The sequence below is a fragment of the Lepidochelys kempii genome, chromosome 5 (assembly GCF_965140285.1).
Source record: "Lepidochelys kempii isolate rLepKem1 chromosome 5, rLepKem1.hap1, whole genome shotgun sequence".
NCBI classification, from domain to species: domain Eukaryota; kingdom Metazoa; phylum Chordata; order Testudines; family Cheloniidae; genus Lepidochelys; species Lepidochelys kempii.
The window spans coordinates 121,134,484-121,152,431 of NC_136384.1; the positions used below are offsets into that span (position 1 = coordinate 121,134,484).

General features: G+C 43.0%; 1 protein-coding gene across 3 annotated transcripts in view; it reads left to right on the top strand.

Moving 5' to 3' along the window:
- Positions 1-3,644, top strand: part of UGCG (UDP-glucose ceramide glucosyltransferase) — a 35,600-nt gene extending 31,956 nt beyond the window's left edge. For all 3 annotated transcript variants that reach the window (XM_073345622.2, XM_073345623.2, XM_073345624.2), the window contains one exon: positions 1,180-3,644. In XM_073345622.2, coding sequence (XP_073201723.1) covers positions 1,180-1,350 — 171 coding nt within the window. In that variant the 3' untranslated portion in view covers positions 1,351-3,644. The remainder of the gene's footprint in view (positions 1-1,179) is intronic.
- Positions 3,645-17,948: the final 14,304 nt, after the last annotated feature.

The window sequence follows — 17,948 nt, forward strand, 5'->3', positions numbered from 1 at the left end:
CCCACTGCGCTTCATAGACCCTGGTGTAGGTGCCTTGGTTCCATGTGGCCCTTATAGGCTGATGGGACTTAGAAACATCTCTCCGGCTGCTCTCACACGGCGTCTGGTGGAATGCATGCACCATGAGCAAGGCTAGCATTGGGTAGTGCCAGTGGGAGCTCTGTGCCAGTTTTGCACTCCCCTCTCCCTCTCCCCCCTCCTCATCTTATGTGCTTTTTGTTTGGAATGAAATACACCCCGTGCAGAGGGACCAACAGGGTCTGGGCATCATTTACATCCTCCTTAGACCCGGTTCTGCAGGCTTAAATGGTGCATAGGTCTTGTGCCAAGCTCTCTGTATAGGGTGGATTTCACTCTTTGGGAGTACCCAATTATCTGGCCCACTAACTACTACGTTAGTGTGTGAGAGAGGTTTTTCCAACTCATCCATTGCCTAAATTGGAATGTCTTATTTGAAGGCATCTTCAAATGAAGACTATAAAGAGACGGCTAACTGGCTCAAGTTTCTCATTAATCTCCTTTCCCCGCGCGACCCCCCCCCCCCATCTCCCCCTTCTGTACACAAGTGATTTCTCAAATCCTGCTAATCATGCTGTGATCCTATCATTTAATGTGTAGCATTCATCCCGGCAGGTGAATAGTTAACTTTGTTCAACAAGTACAACAATTTTCAGACTCTGCATGTGAAAATAATAAAAGCTTTCTTTTGACCAAGAGTACTTTTGAAATTGTATCTTCTTGTTTCAGAGTAGCAGCCGTGTTAGTCTGTATTTGCAAAAAGAAAAGGAGGACTTGTGGCACCTTAGAGACTAACCAATTTATTTGAGCGTAAGCTTTCGTGAGCTACAGCTCACTTCATCACTGTTAGTGTGTTTCTAAGTGTCAGAGCCATCTCCTTGTAAAGTTAATGAACTTCACTGGGTGTTGAATCAAGCCCCAAATCATTCCACTGTGGCTGAAACACAGTACAGTATTGAAAATACTTACTAAATGGGTTGCTTTGAAATTGGGCAGGCTACAGAATGTTCGCAACATGGATGCTGTTGTATATTTAGAGGATAATTGCTTAACCAAACACAATTTAATTGATAAGACTGTACACATGTGATAATACTTACTTCTCTTTAGCCAAGATGTGCCCATCAAATAAATATTTATTAATGTCTGCTTTATTCCCAGGGTGGTGGTCTGTGTTTTTCAAAACTTGATTATGCAGTAGCTTGGTTCATCAGAGAATCCATGACGATATACATTTTCCTATCTGCCTTATGGGACCCCACTATTAGCTGGAGGACAGGACGCTACAGATTACGCTGTGGAGGCACTGCAGAGGAAATCCTTGATGTATAGCCCCAGCTTTGTGACTGTATTTCAAAAAAAGAAAAAAAAGGAGGGAAAAAAAAGTATTATAAATTATGTTTATATAAATGCTTTTAAAAAAATCTACCTTCAATAGTTTTATTACTTGTATGTTTTGGTATTTGTTCTTTAATTTATTTTGCATGGCACTTGCATCTGTGAAAAATACATCTGTAGTTTTGGCCAAATGGTACCTTCTTTTTTTATGTATAAAAGGAAATCAAGAGAATTGGTCCCAGAATCCATTTTCTTTATGAACGTTCTGCAGTAAACTCTAAAGACCGTACCCTTCAGTACAGGAAAAGCTGCTTGCTCTGTGGTACGCTATCTTAATAAATTGAGAGGTAAAATGGCCTTTGTCCATTGGGTTGCGGCAGATTGGAGGGTAGCATCGCTACAGAAGTAGAGCAGGCTTCTGCGGCATTTGAAAGATGGAGCTAGTAGCGGAAGACTAGGGGAGAAGTCCTTAGATGCTTTATGCCTACCTCTTGGAGCTGCTGCAGAGCAAATATAAACTAATAGATAACTAGGCCTTGCAAAAAACAAAAGCTGGAGTCTTGTATTTATATGTATATATTAAAACTATTTTTTTGTCTCATTGCAGTGAACCAAAAGTGGACTGAGTTTGTTGGGGTGCGTGGGTGGAATTATTAGTTAGCCATGTGTTGAGGGCATCTTTTGGCCAGCTCTGATTGGTTCTGTCTTGAACCATTGTTATCACTGTGCTGTAATTAGCCTAGCTAATCCCCTGCATCATTCCTGTCCTCTTTAAGGAGTTTTTTTGTTTCTGTGAGTTTTGATAATTGTATGTGGGGGGGGGGGGGGATGCATTTCAAAAACATTTCACACATGAGCTATTTTCTTACACAATGTCTTATTGTTAATAAGAATGTAATTTCATGATGCAGGTATTTAATATCTTTTTTAATTGAGCATATAATATACCTATACTAGTCATGAATAAATATTAAATTGCAGTAGATATTGTGAGTATATCAACGGGCAGGATGAATTTGCTGTTACTGATTACATTATAACCTTAATTTAACTGAGTCTACACTCTTGGCTTTTTGCCTTCTACTTTTAGTCTAGTCTTTTAAATTGGATTTTTTTGTATTCCAATGGTATGATTAAGGACTAGATTATAATCAAGCTGTAAATGCATGCTGTACTCTTTCCCTCTCTGCTCCTATGAGCTTGTTTTCCTCCCCCATTGTGAGACTGGTCTTAACTTGTGGTGAACTGGACTTGTTTGGTTTTTTGTTTAAATATTTAAAAAAAAAATTAAAACCGTACAAAGCAAAATTGGAGAGGGAGATTGCATAAGCCTTATGGTTTTTTATAACTGTATACTGCTTCTTCTTGAGAATGGGATGAATGCTGCTAAATGCAGGGCTAGCATTGTCACTATGGCAGCTTTAAATCCTAATTTATACGCCACGCCACTCCTACGTCAAAGCATAATGTGTAGCATATTAGCAATAATTATATGTATTTATAAAAAATGGACATTTTTTCACCTTACTGAGCCAATCCATTACTTGTCTATCTGATATACACACGTGTGTGTACATATCCTGGGGCAAAATGCTTCACCCAGCTTCATATTCTTTTGCCTTATGACATCACTGAATTTGTTTTTGAAGGGCATTTTTTCTATATGAAAACAAAGGCTTTTTGATGCATGTTCCATTCTTTACATGTGAATCAGGGAGAAACTCTTCCTGAGGAAAGGTGCACACTGAAAACCAGTCTAGTTGTGACCCACGAAAAGGTTGCTTTTTTTAATCACTACTATACAGCTGAATTTTGCTGACTGTGTATATTTTATTTGTTTCATGAAGTTTGGTTGATGCCATTCGTTGCACTGCTAAAGTGAAGCCAAGCTTGTTACTTAGCTTTATGCTGTTCTCCATGCGGGCAGCGTAAAAGAAAAACCAAAAAGGGTGAACAGACTTCATTTTTTAAACGTTTGTAGGTATGAAGAATAACTGTTCTGATGTGCTTTTTTGCATCGGTGGAGCCTTCGTCACTAAAAAAAGACGAGACTTCACTTAAGCAAACAGCTTGATTTCTTGTATTGTTAGAAAGTTGAGTTGACGAAATGGAAACCAATACTTTTGACTATTGCAGAGGGCACTGCAACAGAACTGCATAAAAGTTATGGTTAAATATGGTTAGTTTTAAGTCTTGATCAACAGATGTCTAGAATATACCATGTTTATTATTTAAAATCATTGTCTTGTTGTTTTTGTTTAAAAAAAATAAATTTTGAATAAATCAAATGTTTGGAATATAAATCTGTTTTTACTTTATTCAACTGAACTAATGTTGCCTTAAACACACACACACACACACACACACACACACACACAAAACTTGTGTTACGTACCAGTAGTTGTCTTGGCAGTAAAATAAAAATGTAACTTTAATTCATAGCATTTCTCTGGTGCTATTCTCTGTAATAACTGAATCCAGATTCCTACAACAAATATGATCCAGTTACTTTTGGTAACTGTGCATGGCAGATCATTTGTAGAAATCTGTCCATACTACAACTTTGAACTACTTTAAGGAACTCCACATGGCTTCTAATTAACAAAAGACAAAATTTAGAAAAACCAATCTTCTGAACACATTTCAACCTAACAGTTCATTTGTGGAGGGTTTGCTGCAGAAACATGGTAGGTTTCTTACAAGCCACTCAATTCTTCAACATGGTGTGAAAAAGGTACAGGGTTGCAAAGTGCTTACTTCCCAACCAGAAGGTAAACAGAGATTTAATATGATCATGCATTAAAATAAGCACGCCTTCAATTGCTAAAATTAGATGTTGACTTCAGAGATACGGACCTGTGGTTTTGTGCTGTTGGACATTTTGAAGCTTACATACCTGTGGGGTCTGTTTATGATGGCACATTTAATTAAAGTGCTTGTTTATTTGAACGTGATCATTTTAATACACTTCTTAAAACATCATTGTCTTCCTCTAGGGGGTTTAGGACAAAGGTCACAAGTTATGGGACTGAATAATACCCATTATTTGTCCCATAACTCCATGTGGACATCTGTGTTGGTTCCTGGAGTAGTTTTGTGATTAGTCCTGCTATTTTCATACATGTAATTGAACTTGCTATAGTCTGATTGCTGTACAGTAACTCCTCACTTAACGTTGTAGTTATGTTCCTGAAAAATGCAACTTTAAGTGAAACGATGTTAAACGAATCCAATTTTCCCAGAAGAAAATTGCGGGGGGTTAGGTTCCAAGGAAATTTTTGGGGGGGGGGGCAGACAAAAGGCATTATATACTGTACAGTACTGGGAGTTGGGAAGTGCCCCTGGCTTACCTCACACAGGCACAGCCCTCTGCAGGCAAGGATGCTTGGAAGCTCCTTTGTAGTAGCTGTGGCAGCTTACCCGGAGAAGAACAGGCACCAACTTTGCTGGGCGATGCTCCAGGCCCACCTCTTCCTGTCCCCACTCCACTCCAGGCCCACCTCTTTCCACTCCCACTCCTCTCCGGAGCACGCCGCATCCCCGCTCCTTCCCTGCCCTGAGAAAGCCCTAAGTGCTGCCAAACAGCTGTTTGGTGGCGCTTAGGACTTTCAGGGAGGAGTGGAGACGCAGCACTTCCCTACTCCTACTCCTCCCTCCCAGAAAGTCCTAAGCGCTGCCAAACAGCTGTTTGGCAGTGGGGGAAGTGCTGGGAGGGAGGGGGAGGAGGCGGAGAAGAGGAACTTGTGCAATGCTCCCTTGTAAAGTCGCTGCTCTTCCACAAACTCTTACATGCAGTGTACAGAGCAGGCAGCCAAAAGACATTATAAGGGAGCATTGCACAACTTTAAACGAGCATGTTCCCTAATTGAGCAGCGACGTAACTTTGAAACAACGTTAAGTGGGAGGATGTTAAGTGAGGAGTTACTGTATTGTACCAAGGTGGGTATCATCCCAATAGAACACGTGGAAATCGAAGCAGAAAATGCTCCTCTTCCCCCCCCCCCCCATTAGTACTTTAACACACAAGTATGTCTACTCTGCAGTTGGGAGTGAGCCTTCTATCCCAGGGAGGCAGAGTTGTGTTGGTGGGGCGGCTGCTAGCACGCTAAAAATAGCTGTGAAGATTGTGGCACTGGCAGAGGCTCAGGCTAACCACCCAAGCTCAGTCTTGGGGGTAGGGTAGGCTTGAGCTAGACATTATCCCAAGCATCTGCTGGTGCACACGGCTATTTTAGTGAGCGCAAGAGCTGTTAGCAGAACTCTGTCTGCCAGGGCTGGGAGGCTCACTCTCCGCTGCAGTGTAGACATAACTCTATAATATTGTGCAAATGTGGTCAAGGGCCTATGTGTAAATAGAGTGGAGCTAGCTATTGCCCACTACTGTAAGTATAAATAGCTCTTTCGTTGTCCTGTATTTTGAGGCAGGCTTCCCCAGGCCCCCTGCCAACTTTTGTTTTCTTTTTCCCCTCAACCCTCCTTTTTGTCCATGGAGTTGGCTTTATAGTTGGAAGTCCCTCCTATCCTTTCTGGGGGCCCTAATTATGATGTTTGGACATGTGCATTTTTAGTGCAGTCTGCCATTTTGAAAAAACATTGTTTTTAGGGTATTTAAACTATGTAAGTGGATACAATACAAATAAATGACTATAAATGTCACACCTCTTCCTAATTTTAGAGGGATTTGTGCAATTTGTACAGTTATTTAGGCCTGGTCTACACTAAGGGGGGGGGAATAGATCAAGTTATGCAACTTCAGCTATGTGAATAATGTAGCTGAAGTTGACGTACTTAGATGGACTCACCAAGGTATCTTCACTGCGGTGAGTCGACTACTGCCGCTCCCCTGTCGACTCCACCTGCGCCTCTCGTGGTGCTGGAGTACAGGAGTCGACGGGAGAGTGCTTGGGGGTCGATTTATCACATCTAGTCTAGACACGATAGATCGACCCCCACGCTGAATCGATCGCCGCCTGCCAATCCAGCGGGTAGTATAGACATACCCTTAATAACTTCATTTAGAAATTTTTTGTTTTGAATTACAATGAAATAAAGAGATGTTAATACATATAGTTCATGCATATGTAGAGAAATATGCTTTTTATGCAGTTAGTACATTTCTAAATCAAGTCTGTTAAACAACTGCACAAAGGCTGCAAAGTATTAGTGATAAAGAAATACATCCTAGGAGTTAGTTACATTGTATGGGGCCCAGTTGTTTTGTGTTCCACCCTATATCCAGAGAGTTTGTGATTCACTCTGTTTAGTCTGGTTTCATTTAATTTTGGCTGTGAGCAAATAGATCATTCTGGAGATATATTGTATACTCTGCTTAGGCCTGATGGTCCCTTCAGGCTGCTGAGAGCTCTTCGTGCACCCGGACTTCAACGGCTCTTCAGCAGGAGTGGAGGGAATTATCCACTGATCGAATAATGGGAACATTTCGCATTAAACTTTCTGCCAAAAAAAAAAAAAAGTGTCCCTTATTTTTAAATATATATTTTCTTTTTCATTTTCAACCAAACCTATTCAGTCCCTTCAGGCACATTCATCACCTCACAGGATCAGATCCTGGAAGTAAGGAGGTAAAGTGTTTCCTTCATTTCAGAAGTGGAAGGAATGCCCACCCATCCGCTACTGTATTGCAGCACATGGATCAAAGCAGCGATGTTACACTTTTAAGCCAGTTAGGTGTTTTAAAACACCTATCTCTGACAGTTTAATACTGTTAGGAGCTTTTAAAGGATTCAGCCAGCCCCTCACAACCAGGCGATGGCCAGTTTTAGCAGTGGCATGAATACTGCAATGTTGCCTGCAAAATACGTTACCACAATTTAAGGGTTGGTTTTGTGTTTGTGGGAAATTGCATCTTCTGAGAAGATGATACAGGTTGTCAGCCTCATGACCACAGGGTAAAGTGTCACAATACGGGGAGGGGGAGGAAATTACAACCACCTCCTATATTGTGTGCTCACTGTGACGCAAATCCTTCCAGCTGCTCAAAGGTCCAGTAAACAGGTGTTGCACATGAGAAGGGGAGAGAGAGAGACAGACAGACTTTGTCCCCAAGCTCATGAACAGCGTTGGAGCTTCTCCATAGCCATTACTGCAACCCAGGGGTGCTGAAACTAGGGATGCGGCAGAACCCCCAGCTTGCAGTGGTTTCCATCGAATGCAGGGTTTATAGTTTTGTTCAATGGCTTTCTGCACCCCCCACTATAAAAATTATTCCAGTGTCACTGCTGCAATCCAAGGGCTACAGCACCCTCCGTGGCCACTGTAACCTGCCTTTTCCACTAGCGTCCTTATGTCTGTGGAGAAGCAACAATGGGAGCCTTGCCCATGATCCACAAGGATTATGGGTAGACATAACAGCAGCCACTAGAGCCATTGACTATTGGTAGTTCACAGCGTTGACTTGTGTCATGTGACCGGGGCCAGAAGGAAATGGAGGCCAGTTTTTTTACTAGCACTTCCTGTGTTCAACAGCTTTATTAGGTGGTGTTGGAGGAAAACCGAATCACTGGGACAGTGGAGCAAATGAATCTGCCTGAATCTCTCAGTCTGGCCGTGATCCTAGCAGAAAACTGCTGGAGGTGGTTGCTTCCAAATTTTCCTGGAAGTAAGCAGTACTGAAAAACCACCAAGGACAGCATCATCCACATTCAATGATAATCCTGAGCCAAGCCAGAATTTTAGTCAGGAATACCACATTTTCTTTAAAAAACAAAACCAAAACCACCAGCTGCCAGATGAGAGCATTGACCATCATATTATAGAGTTGCTCCATGAGAACAGTTGAGGAGGTCATATTTAGACTTCAGAATGCAAGAGTGTTTCCCATTGTGATGCAATGAAAAATGCGGTCAGGTCTGATGTGATACCGAAGTTTCAAAATTCTGCACATTCAAATGCCCTTCTAGTAGATATATCTTTAAGCAACTTCCTTGTGAGATTGCCTCAAATCTGGAATATCCTGTCCCAGGTGAAAATCTGAACCCAGGTCAAAAGTTTGCAAATACTCCCTATCTTTGCCTGCTGTGTATAGCTCTGATTCTTTTTCTGTGTGTTTATCTTTCCCTGTAAGAAGACTGCCCATCTGTCTTTGAAGTGTCCCTAATCTCTGTTTGCCAGAAGCTGGGAATGGGTGACAGGGGATGGATCACTTGATGATAACCTGTTCTGTTCATTTTCTCTGAAGCACCTGGCATTGGCCACTGTTGGAAAACAGGATACTGGGCTAGGTGGACCATTGGTCTGACCCAATATAGCTGTTCTTATGTTTGTAGTAAACTACCATCCACTTAACAGCTTAAAGATTCTAAGGTGGTGTGATCAGCATAGTTCCTTTGAAGTCAATAGTGCTATGATGATTTGAAGATTTGGCCCTTAGATTTGTAAGCAGTCTGCAAAGAAGGGATAGAACTCAGGTTCTTTGGCTCCAAAAAACACAGGATCCAACCACTTGAGTTAAGACGCTCACTTTTAGGTATGCCAGTATTAAGACTTATAGTAACACTGACATCCCATAATAGTAGATGATAACTGTACACATGTATTCCCCACACACACCATTACAAGTTGCATCAGTGACTAGAGGTGTTTAGGAATCTATTCTGCTCTGCACAGTGGAATTTAGCCACCTACTCAACTTTCAGTTTCCATAAATCTGCGTTGCAACTCATCCTGGGCACAGCAAAAAATGGAAGAATTTGACCCAGATTGGATTCATTCAAGTACCTGTATCTTTTTGAGGTTGTTTCCTCTGCTCAAGTTGCATCAGTGAACACAAATATGACCTCAAGCAATGGAATATTTGCTACCTGCAGTGAATGGTCCTCATTACTCTGTTATACATAAACAAAAAATGATCTAGCACATCCACTAGCTTATGCAGGCTAGCTGCCCTGAGTCCAACTTTCCCCCTTTCCCACTGGACCCCATAGGTAGGTAATCAGGGTAGCTTGTCCATGCTGCCACTCACCACTGCCATGGTTACACTACTGTAAGCGGTGTCAGGATGAGCTCCACCCTGACATCTGGTGGTGAGGTGTGGCAAGTTGTGGAAAAGAACTTCAGGGGCCGATCTCATTTGCATAGGCACACCCACCACGCCTAGAATGAGACCATAGCTGCCCAAATGGTCACTTTGGCTGCTGTGGGATCCCCAGTGTCTCTGTTATTGGGGCAGGAAGAATAAATTGTTATTACCCTGATTATGGGAACTGTGCTGGGAACTGTACGTGGCCTTTTGTTATGATGGAGGGATTCACCATCAACTAAGTAGCACTCGCTAGGCAAGGGTCATGGGTTCCAAAACTGTGTGAATGGAGAGAGGCTGGGGACAAGTATTGATACTTGGTGGCATGGGCCTCCTGGTGAGGGCCTTACATGCTAATTGCACTTCCTCCTCTCTCCACTGTGGAATATCAGAGCTAATTTTGATTTCATTAGAAGTCTAGTTATAGGCTGCTGAGCTCACTTTGGGCTGACAGTGCACCAGCACTGGGGCTCCCCTATTATAAGCTGAATTCACCTAAGAGCTGAAATCACTGAGTGTTGTGTTAAGTAGTGGGGGAGCCTGAAGATATATTGTGGAGCAGTTCGATGCGGCGCAGTGTGTGGATGGCAGGAGCTGCTTGTGGGCCGTGGAGCTGAGCGAAGGAGTTTGTGGGGCAGCTGGCGGAGTGGAGCGGAGCGCCGCTATGGAGCTATGGGGCGGTCAGCTTCAGATCACGTAAGGTGCCTCTTACCCCTGTCCCATTTCCACCCAGGTTGGGAGGTAAAGCTCCGCAGATAAACTTTCGAACTCTGGGGCTGCCCTGACCAGGGACAGAGACTTTGGGGGCATTGGACTTTTGGGACTTTGGGTGATTTGGGGTTGCTGGACTCAAGAACCAAAGGGAAAAGGGCATGCCCCCAATTTGCCTGGGGTGGGTTTTTTGCTCATGGGTTGTGTTATGAATCCTGTTGGTGGTGTTTCCCCAACATAATGCCACATTGTTTCTCTCTGTATTAAAAGGCTTTTTGCTACACTCAGACTATGTGCTTGCGAGAGGGGAAGTATTGCCTCTTGGAGGCGCCCAGCGGGGGTGGTATATATTGGTCCCAGGTCACTGGGTGGGGGCTCGAGCCGGTTTTGCATTGTGTTATTGGAATGGATCCCCTAGATATTGAACCCGGCCCTTGTTGCTGCCAACTCTGACGGGCAGAAGGGTTACACTACTATTTGTTGTGTGTTAGCTCAATGAGAGTGAGCACAAGTATGATGACAAGCTTGGAATCACACTCCAGCTCCAAGGGTAGATGTAGCCACCATGTGGCTTAACTTCTCCCTTTCCCCATGTGGGATAACCCTTGCCTACCTCACAAGGATGTGGTGAGGATTAAATGGTTACAACATAAAGACCTTAGATATACATCTCTTCCCCTTAAAACCCCACACTGGGAAGAAACATAATAATGGATGGGAAAGAAGAACAAACTTCCACATAGAACAACTCCAGCAGGTGCTCTTCACTTCTGTATAACTGTGTACTTCTGCCTCAGAAGAGCACAGCTTAGCAGGGCCATTTTCTAAGGCTGTCAAGCAATCAAAAAAATTAATAGTGCAATTAAAAAAATTAATCGTGATTAATCGTGCTGTTAATAGAATACCATTTATTTAAATATTTTTTATGTTTTCTACATTTTCAAATATATTGATTTCAATTACAACACAGAATACAAAGTGTACAGTGCTCACTTTATTTTTTATTACAAATATTTGCACTGTAAATAACAAAGAAACAGTATTTTTCAGTTCACCTAATACAAGTACTGTAGTGAAATCTCTATCATGGAAGTTGAACTTACAAATGTAGAATTGTGTACAAAAAATAACTGCATTCAAAATAAAACAATGTAAAACCTACAAAAAACTCAGTCCTACTTCAGCCAGTTGCTCAGACTAACAAGTTTGGTTACAATTTGCAGGAGATAATGCTGCCCGCTTCTTGTTTACAATGTCACCTGAAAGCGAGAACAGGCGTTCTCATGGCACTTTTGTAGCGGGCATTGCAAGGTATTTACATGTCAGATATGCTAAACATTCGTATGTCCCTTCATGCTTCGGCCGCCATTCCAGAGGACATGCTTCCATGCTGATGATACGCATTAAAAAATAACATGTTAATTAAATTTGCAACTGAACAATTAGGGGGAGAATTGTATGTCTCCTGTTCTGTTTTACCTGCATTCTGCCATATATTTCATGTTATAGCAGACTCAGATGATGACCCAGCACATGTTCGTTTTAAGAACACTTTCACAGCAGATTTGACAACACACAAAGAAGGTACCAATGTGAGATTTCTAAAAATAGCTACATCATTCGACCTAAGGTTTAAGAATCTGAAGTGCCGTCCAAAATCCGAGAGGGACGAGGTGTGGAGCATGCTTTCAGAAGTCTTAAAAGAGCAACACTCTGATGCAGAAACTACAGAACCCGAACCACCAAAAAAGAAAATCAAACTTCTGACTCAGATGATGAAAACGAACATGCATCGGTCGGCTCTGCTTTGGATCATTATTGAGCAGAACCTGTCATCAGCATGGACGCATGTTCTCTGGAATGGTGGTTGAAGCATCAAGGGACATATTGAATCTTCAGCGGATCCAGCATGTAAATTTCTTGCAACAGTGCCATGCAAACGTCTGTTCTAACTTTCAGGTGACATTGTAAATAAGAAGCAGCCCGTAAATGTAAACAAACTTGTTTCTCTTAGCGATTGGCTGAACAAGAAGTAGGACTGAGTGGATTTGTAGGCTCTAAAGTTTTACATTGTTTTGTTTTTGAGTGCAGTTAATGTTACAAAAAATCTACACTTTTAAGTTGGACTTTCATAATAAAGAGACTGTACTATAGTACTTGTATGAGGTGAATTGAAAAATACTATTTCTTTTGTTTATCATTTTTAAAGTGCAAATATTTGTAATCACTTTGTATTCTGTGTTGTAATCAAAATCAATATATTTTAAATTGTAGAAAAACATCAACAAATATTTAATACATTTCAATCAGTATTCTACTGTTTAAGAGTGCGATTAATCGTAATTTTTTTTATTGTGATTAATTTTTCTGAGTTAAGGGTGTGAGTTAACTGCGATTAATCAACAGCCCAACTATTTTCACTTTCATTTTTACCCTGGGCTGGGAAATGGCACCAGTTCATTTATGGACATAAAGATAATCAGGAATGCTCCCTCTCTCTCCCCAGTGCCCCTGTCTGACTTCTCCATAAAACCCTGCCGCAACCACCTCATTAGCACAACACTGATGGCTGTGGATGGTACTTCCCTGAGTTAATAGGGCACTTATAGTTTGAGGCATATAGAGAATTGGTGGCCTGGGTGGCACACACACAAAAAGGGCCTGAATATTTGCAATGCCAGCAAGTGAAGAATTTATTTTCCTAAACAGGGAGGTCTGATCCCAACTCCAGGTCAAGTCTTTCCATTGACATCAATGGGAGATGGATCAGGCCCTGAGATTCTCTCTTTCTCAAGTGACAGAAGATTAATAACTTATTAAAACATCCTGTGTCACACGTCCACTCTATGCACATTGCCAGGCGACTTTGCCAGCTGGCTTCTATGATTTGTAATCCCATGTGCAATTCTAATCTTACACCATGGTTGAAACAGTCTTGCACAAAAATTGCTCAGGACATTTCATTTCAACCTTCCACTGAGAATTCGCTAAAACAGTCCATTGTGCCATTTGTTCAGCAGAACTCTGGATCGCTATCAGCTTGGAGGGCATCAGCACGCTTCAGATGGGCAGTGCTAATCTGATTTGGCCTTTGCCAAATTGAATTAAATTCCCTGTTTAGTAATACAAACGAAATGGTCAACAGTGCGGCTACATTCTCTGGTACGGCAGCTGAACGTTAAAGGGCGGTGACACCAATATCTTATAGCTGAATTCCAATTATGATTTAAATTTATATTACATACACAGAGACAGCATTTTTGTTGTTGTCAGCTTGTTTCTGGTGCCAAGACTGGGGAATGGCAGAGGACTAACTCACTAACACACACATTTGCCTGCAGCAGATCCTCAGCTGGCATAAATTTGTGATAGCTTCATTGAAGACAATGGAGCTAAAATAGCCTCATCTGGTGCAAATTCTGCGCAAATTATTTATCCCCTTAGAAATCTAAACTCATCTCTCCATGTTCCTTTCTGCTTCTCCTATCTCTGTTGTATCCTCCTCTTGTCTCTCTCATCATATGTGTAGATTGTAGGCTTCTTGGGGCAGGAAATCATCTTTTCATTCTATAGCGCCTAGCACAATGGGGCCTCAGGCACCACCTCAGTGCAAATAGGTGGTTAGTGTGGGAGGGGATCATCTAGACCACTCTGTGGGTGGTATTTTTCTGGTAAATGCTTTTTAATGGCAACCAAGTCCTTCCACGTGGGGCAGAAGAAATCAAGAATTCTCATGGCAAAACCCACTCGTTGGATGGAGCTACCCGACCTGATAGTTGCCAAACAAAGAGCTGACTATAACAAGGGAATTTGATGGTTAAGGATTAGAAGGCATAAAATACACTTCTACCAAAATAACCCTTAATTAGGGGGTTGTCTTCCTGGTCCCTCAAATATGTTTTAGTAACATTTTTTCAGGTAGTCGGGTAGGACCCCTTCCCTTAATGTTTCTTAGATTTCAAAATAGACAACACCAAGTGAGGGTAAAAAGAAGAACAACAAAGTTATTCATACATTTAATTAAAATGATTGGGTAAGTTTTTGTATGGGATAATCAGAAAGGGACCCAAACTATACTCTAAAGACGGAATCAAACCGTATCTTGGGTAGGAACAATACTCAGAGTTTCAATCCAGATATGAGCTTCCCAGTTTCAGAATGTCTCTGCTACAGTCAAGGCCTTGAGTCCTATGAGGCACATTAGACCATAGTTATGGAGTGTGAATCACAGTATTATGCAGCAGTGACTCTGAAGTAATGTGTCACAGCCCCTACAGGTCCTTGTGTGTTTGTGGAACAAAAGGGCCTGAGTTGTCTTTCCTTTGCCAAATCGTGAAGTCCAGTCAGGTACTCAGTCATTACCAGCAACGTGTCCTGAGTTCTATCCCCCCACGCCACTTGGTACAGTGACCAGGTGTCTGGTTTTCGACTGGAACACCCGGTCAGAAAGGGATCCTGATCCAGTCAGCACCACTGAGAGGGCCGTTGACTATCCAGCTGGCAGTGCCGCGCCGCAGAACTGGCAGGTTCCCTTCTAGCCTCCGTGTGGTGCGGCTCCAGGGAAGCAGCTGGCATGTCCCCCCCTTGGGTTCCTATGCATAGGGGCAGCCAGGGGGCTCTGCATGCTGCCCCTGCCCCAGTGCCAACCGCGCAGCTCCCATTGGCCGGGAATCTGCGGACAGGGCAGCGTGCTGAGCTGCCTGGCCACATGTTTGTGTAGGAGACAGAGGGGGGACATGCTGGCTGCTCCCAGGAGCTGCTTCAGGTAAGCACTGCGCGGAGCCTACACCCTTGACCTCCTCCTAGGCCCCAACCCCCTGCCCCAGCCCTGATCCCTCTCCCACCCTCTGAACCCCTCAGTCCCAGCCTTGAGCACCCTCCTGCACCCCAAACCCTTCATCCCCAGCCCCACCCCAGAGTGAGTGAGGGTGGGGAGAGCACACAACAGAGGGAGGGGGGACCGAGTGAGCGGGGGGCAGGGCCTCGGAGAAGGAGCGGGGCAGGGGGTGGGGCATGGCTGTTCGGTTTTGTGTGAGTAGAAAGTTGTCCACCCTACCACCGGGGTGCAACTTAGTTCATGTCTGAATATATACCGCCACATGTGCTTCCAAGGGCCTTCCTGAAGCCAGGTATTCATTCTTTCCTGTGACAATATCCAGAAGGTTCCATCCAAGCTCTTAAGCGTGAACCACCTCTGTGCCCAGAGCCTGAGACTATACAGAGGAAGAGGCATGAAATTTTGCTCTCTCTACTGGGCTGACACTATGGCAAAATCGGTGAGTGCGAGGTACACATAAGCAGAGCTAAATCCAGAGAAGACTCGGGAAAAACATAAAGCCCCGAGGAAATTGAATTTTGATCTTAATGGAGCCATTAGTTAGGAAACAGCAATTAAAACATTACGTGACTAATTTTAGTATTATCTTTAAAACTCGACATAACGGGCCCAACTATCCATTGCCCTGCACGTCACGAAGCCATCTACACCAGTGCAAAGTAGATATAAAATGCAAGCAGATCAAAATGTTAGCATTTTGCACCCACTTTGTGCTAGAATAAATTGAGGCAATGGGGAATCCAGCCCTGTGACTTCCAGAAGAATAATGACCCTACTCGACTTGGAGTGGGACAAGCCACTTTTTGTTTCTTTGAACACATCCCAGAATAAGGTCTCCGTTTGCCTGCAGTTCTAAAATATCTAGCACACTGCTGAAGGAATATTGTGTTTGAACAAAAGGTCTTTATTCTGAATAGGGTGAATAAGATGTAGGCACTCAAACACCAACACAAGTTTCAGGTTTATAGAAGGTGAACATTTCATGTGTACACACACACTCCTTTACTTTTATTTAAAATGAAGAGCACCTAAAATAAACTTCTGCTATTAAGGAAAACATGGAGCATTTGAAAATTAATAGTAACTACTGTCCATATGAACATAATAGGCTTCTCATTGTGAACTTTGCTTAACTTAAAGCTAAAATTTAGTTGAATATATAACCCAAATTCAACAGCTTAAGTTATTACAGCTAAAATACATTCCCTAATCACAGCAGTGTAGGGCTGGAAGAGACCTCAAGAGGTCATCTAGTTTACCCCTACTCTGCTGAGAATAGCTGTGTGTGGCTCAAAAGTCTGTCTCCCTCACAATAGAAGTTGGTCTAATAAAAGTGCCTCACCCACCTTGCTCTCAGACCATCCCTGACAGATTTATGTCTAACACATTCTTAAAACCCCCCAATGAGGGGGATTCTATAACCTCCTTGAGTAACCTGTTCCAGAACTTAACTATGGGACAAATGTCACAAAAGATGACAGCCCAATATGAGGACTGCAGGGAGGGACTCTCCTAAAGAGTGTTTGAGATTTTGGCGGCCTAACCAAACCAAACCATTTGAGTGCAAATAGCTTGTCAGCTATAGGTACCTTGAATTTTCTCTTGGTTGTTGTGTTTGAGTCTATGGCTCCTATGCAACAAAACATATTTTCTTTCCTGCCCTAAACTGCACTGTCAGGACCTTTTGTTCAAACTAGATATGCCTTGGCTCTAACAAAATGCCCGTAGATGAAACAATGGAGATCAGTGTGCCTGGAGTACCTGCCGTAACAGGCATGCTTTATCTAGCGCCTCTTTCTTCAGCGTGTTTCAGCTAACAGTTATAACTAATGCACAGTCGACAGAGAAAACCAGGGTCACTCTCCTCTCCTCAGTGCAAGCCAGTCCCTATAGTCAAGGAAGTCTTTATGCAATTCTCCATTACAAACCAGTCTCCTCTGTTAAGGTCTGTGCTGCACTAGGTGTTCCCAGTTACCTAAGATCCCCGTTGGGTACACAAGAAAGACAAAACAGAAAGGGACAATTCAGTGCACAAGAGATCAGTTGTTCCTCTACTTACTATTAAAGCTGTCATTCAAAGAGAGAGCAGAGCAGGTGAAAACACCTTCCTGCTCAGGACATTGCACCTGCTCCTTGTGCATAGTAAGCATCCCCACAGTGGTACGGCACCCTGCTCTCCTCTGATGGCTGCTAGCACGGTGGAAGTAACACACACTCACAGGCAAACGCTGGAGGGGCTCCAAGCACTAGACTCTTCAGGCTCTAGCCCTTGGTGGGTTCCCATAAACACTCCCATTCAGAGGCAGCAACCGAGGATTCTTTTATCAGGGTTGGCAGAAATGACAGGTGGAAATGCAATAGGCACAATGGCATTAACGGGTACAAGAGATTAAAACAACAACTCTCAGCCCCCAAGTCTTATAACTTCTCTGCACCATCCTCTTGCCGGCAGCCACCTCCCTATCACAGCTGTCGCTGCCTCCCTGATGATAACAAGATGGGTCTCTGGCCAAATCCTGGGCTGCTGCTCTTACACATGCAGCTTCTGGCTCCCTGATGAGGCTGGCCTCTACTGTTCTCAGGATATCACTTTCCTTTTCCTGTATCATGGGGATTATGAAGCCTGCTACTGGCCATATACTGGACTTGGAGGCAAAGTAGCTAGTAATATCGAGAGTGAGCTATTCCACCCCATGATACTTTTTTTAATAAATATACTTTGTGTATTTTAAAGGAAGATTATCCATTTCCATGTAGTCAACCAATTCAAATGGGAAATGCCCCTACTCTATTTAAAATAAACAGGTTCCAGCTGAGAGTACAAAATGGAGCCTAGGATCTAAACACCTCTCTCTAGACCGTACGCCTAGAGGGAATGAAAGGCTGTTTCACTTTGGGATACTGGAATACCATGCTCGCTGCAGTGGTGAGCGTTTCCACCCAGCCTATATATTCCTGCAAACTGCTCCGTGCTCACTTTTTTTTTTAAATGCCTTCTGAGATTCT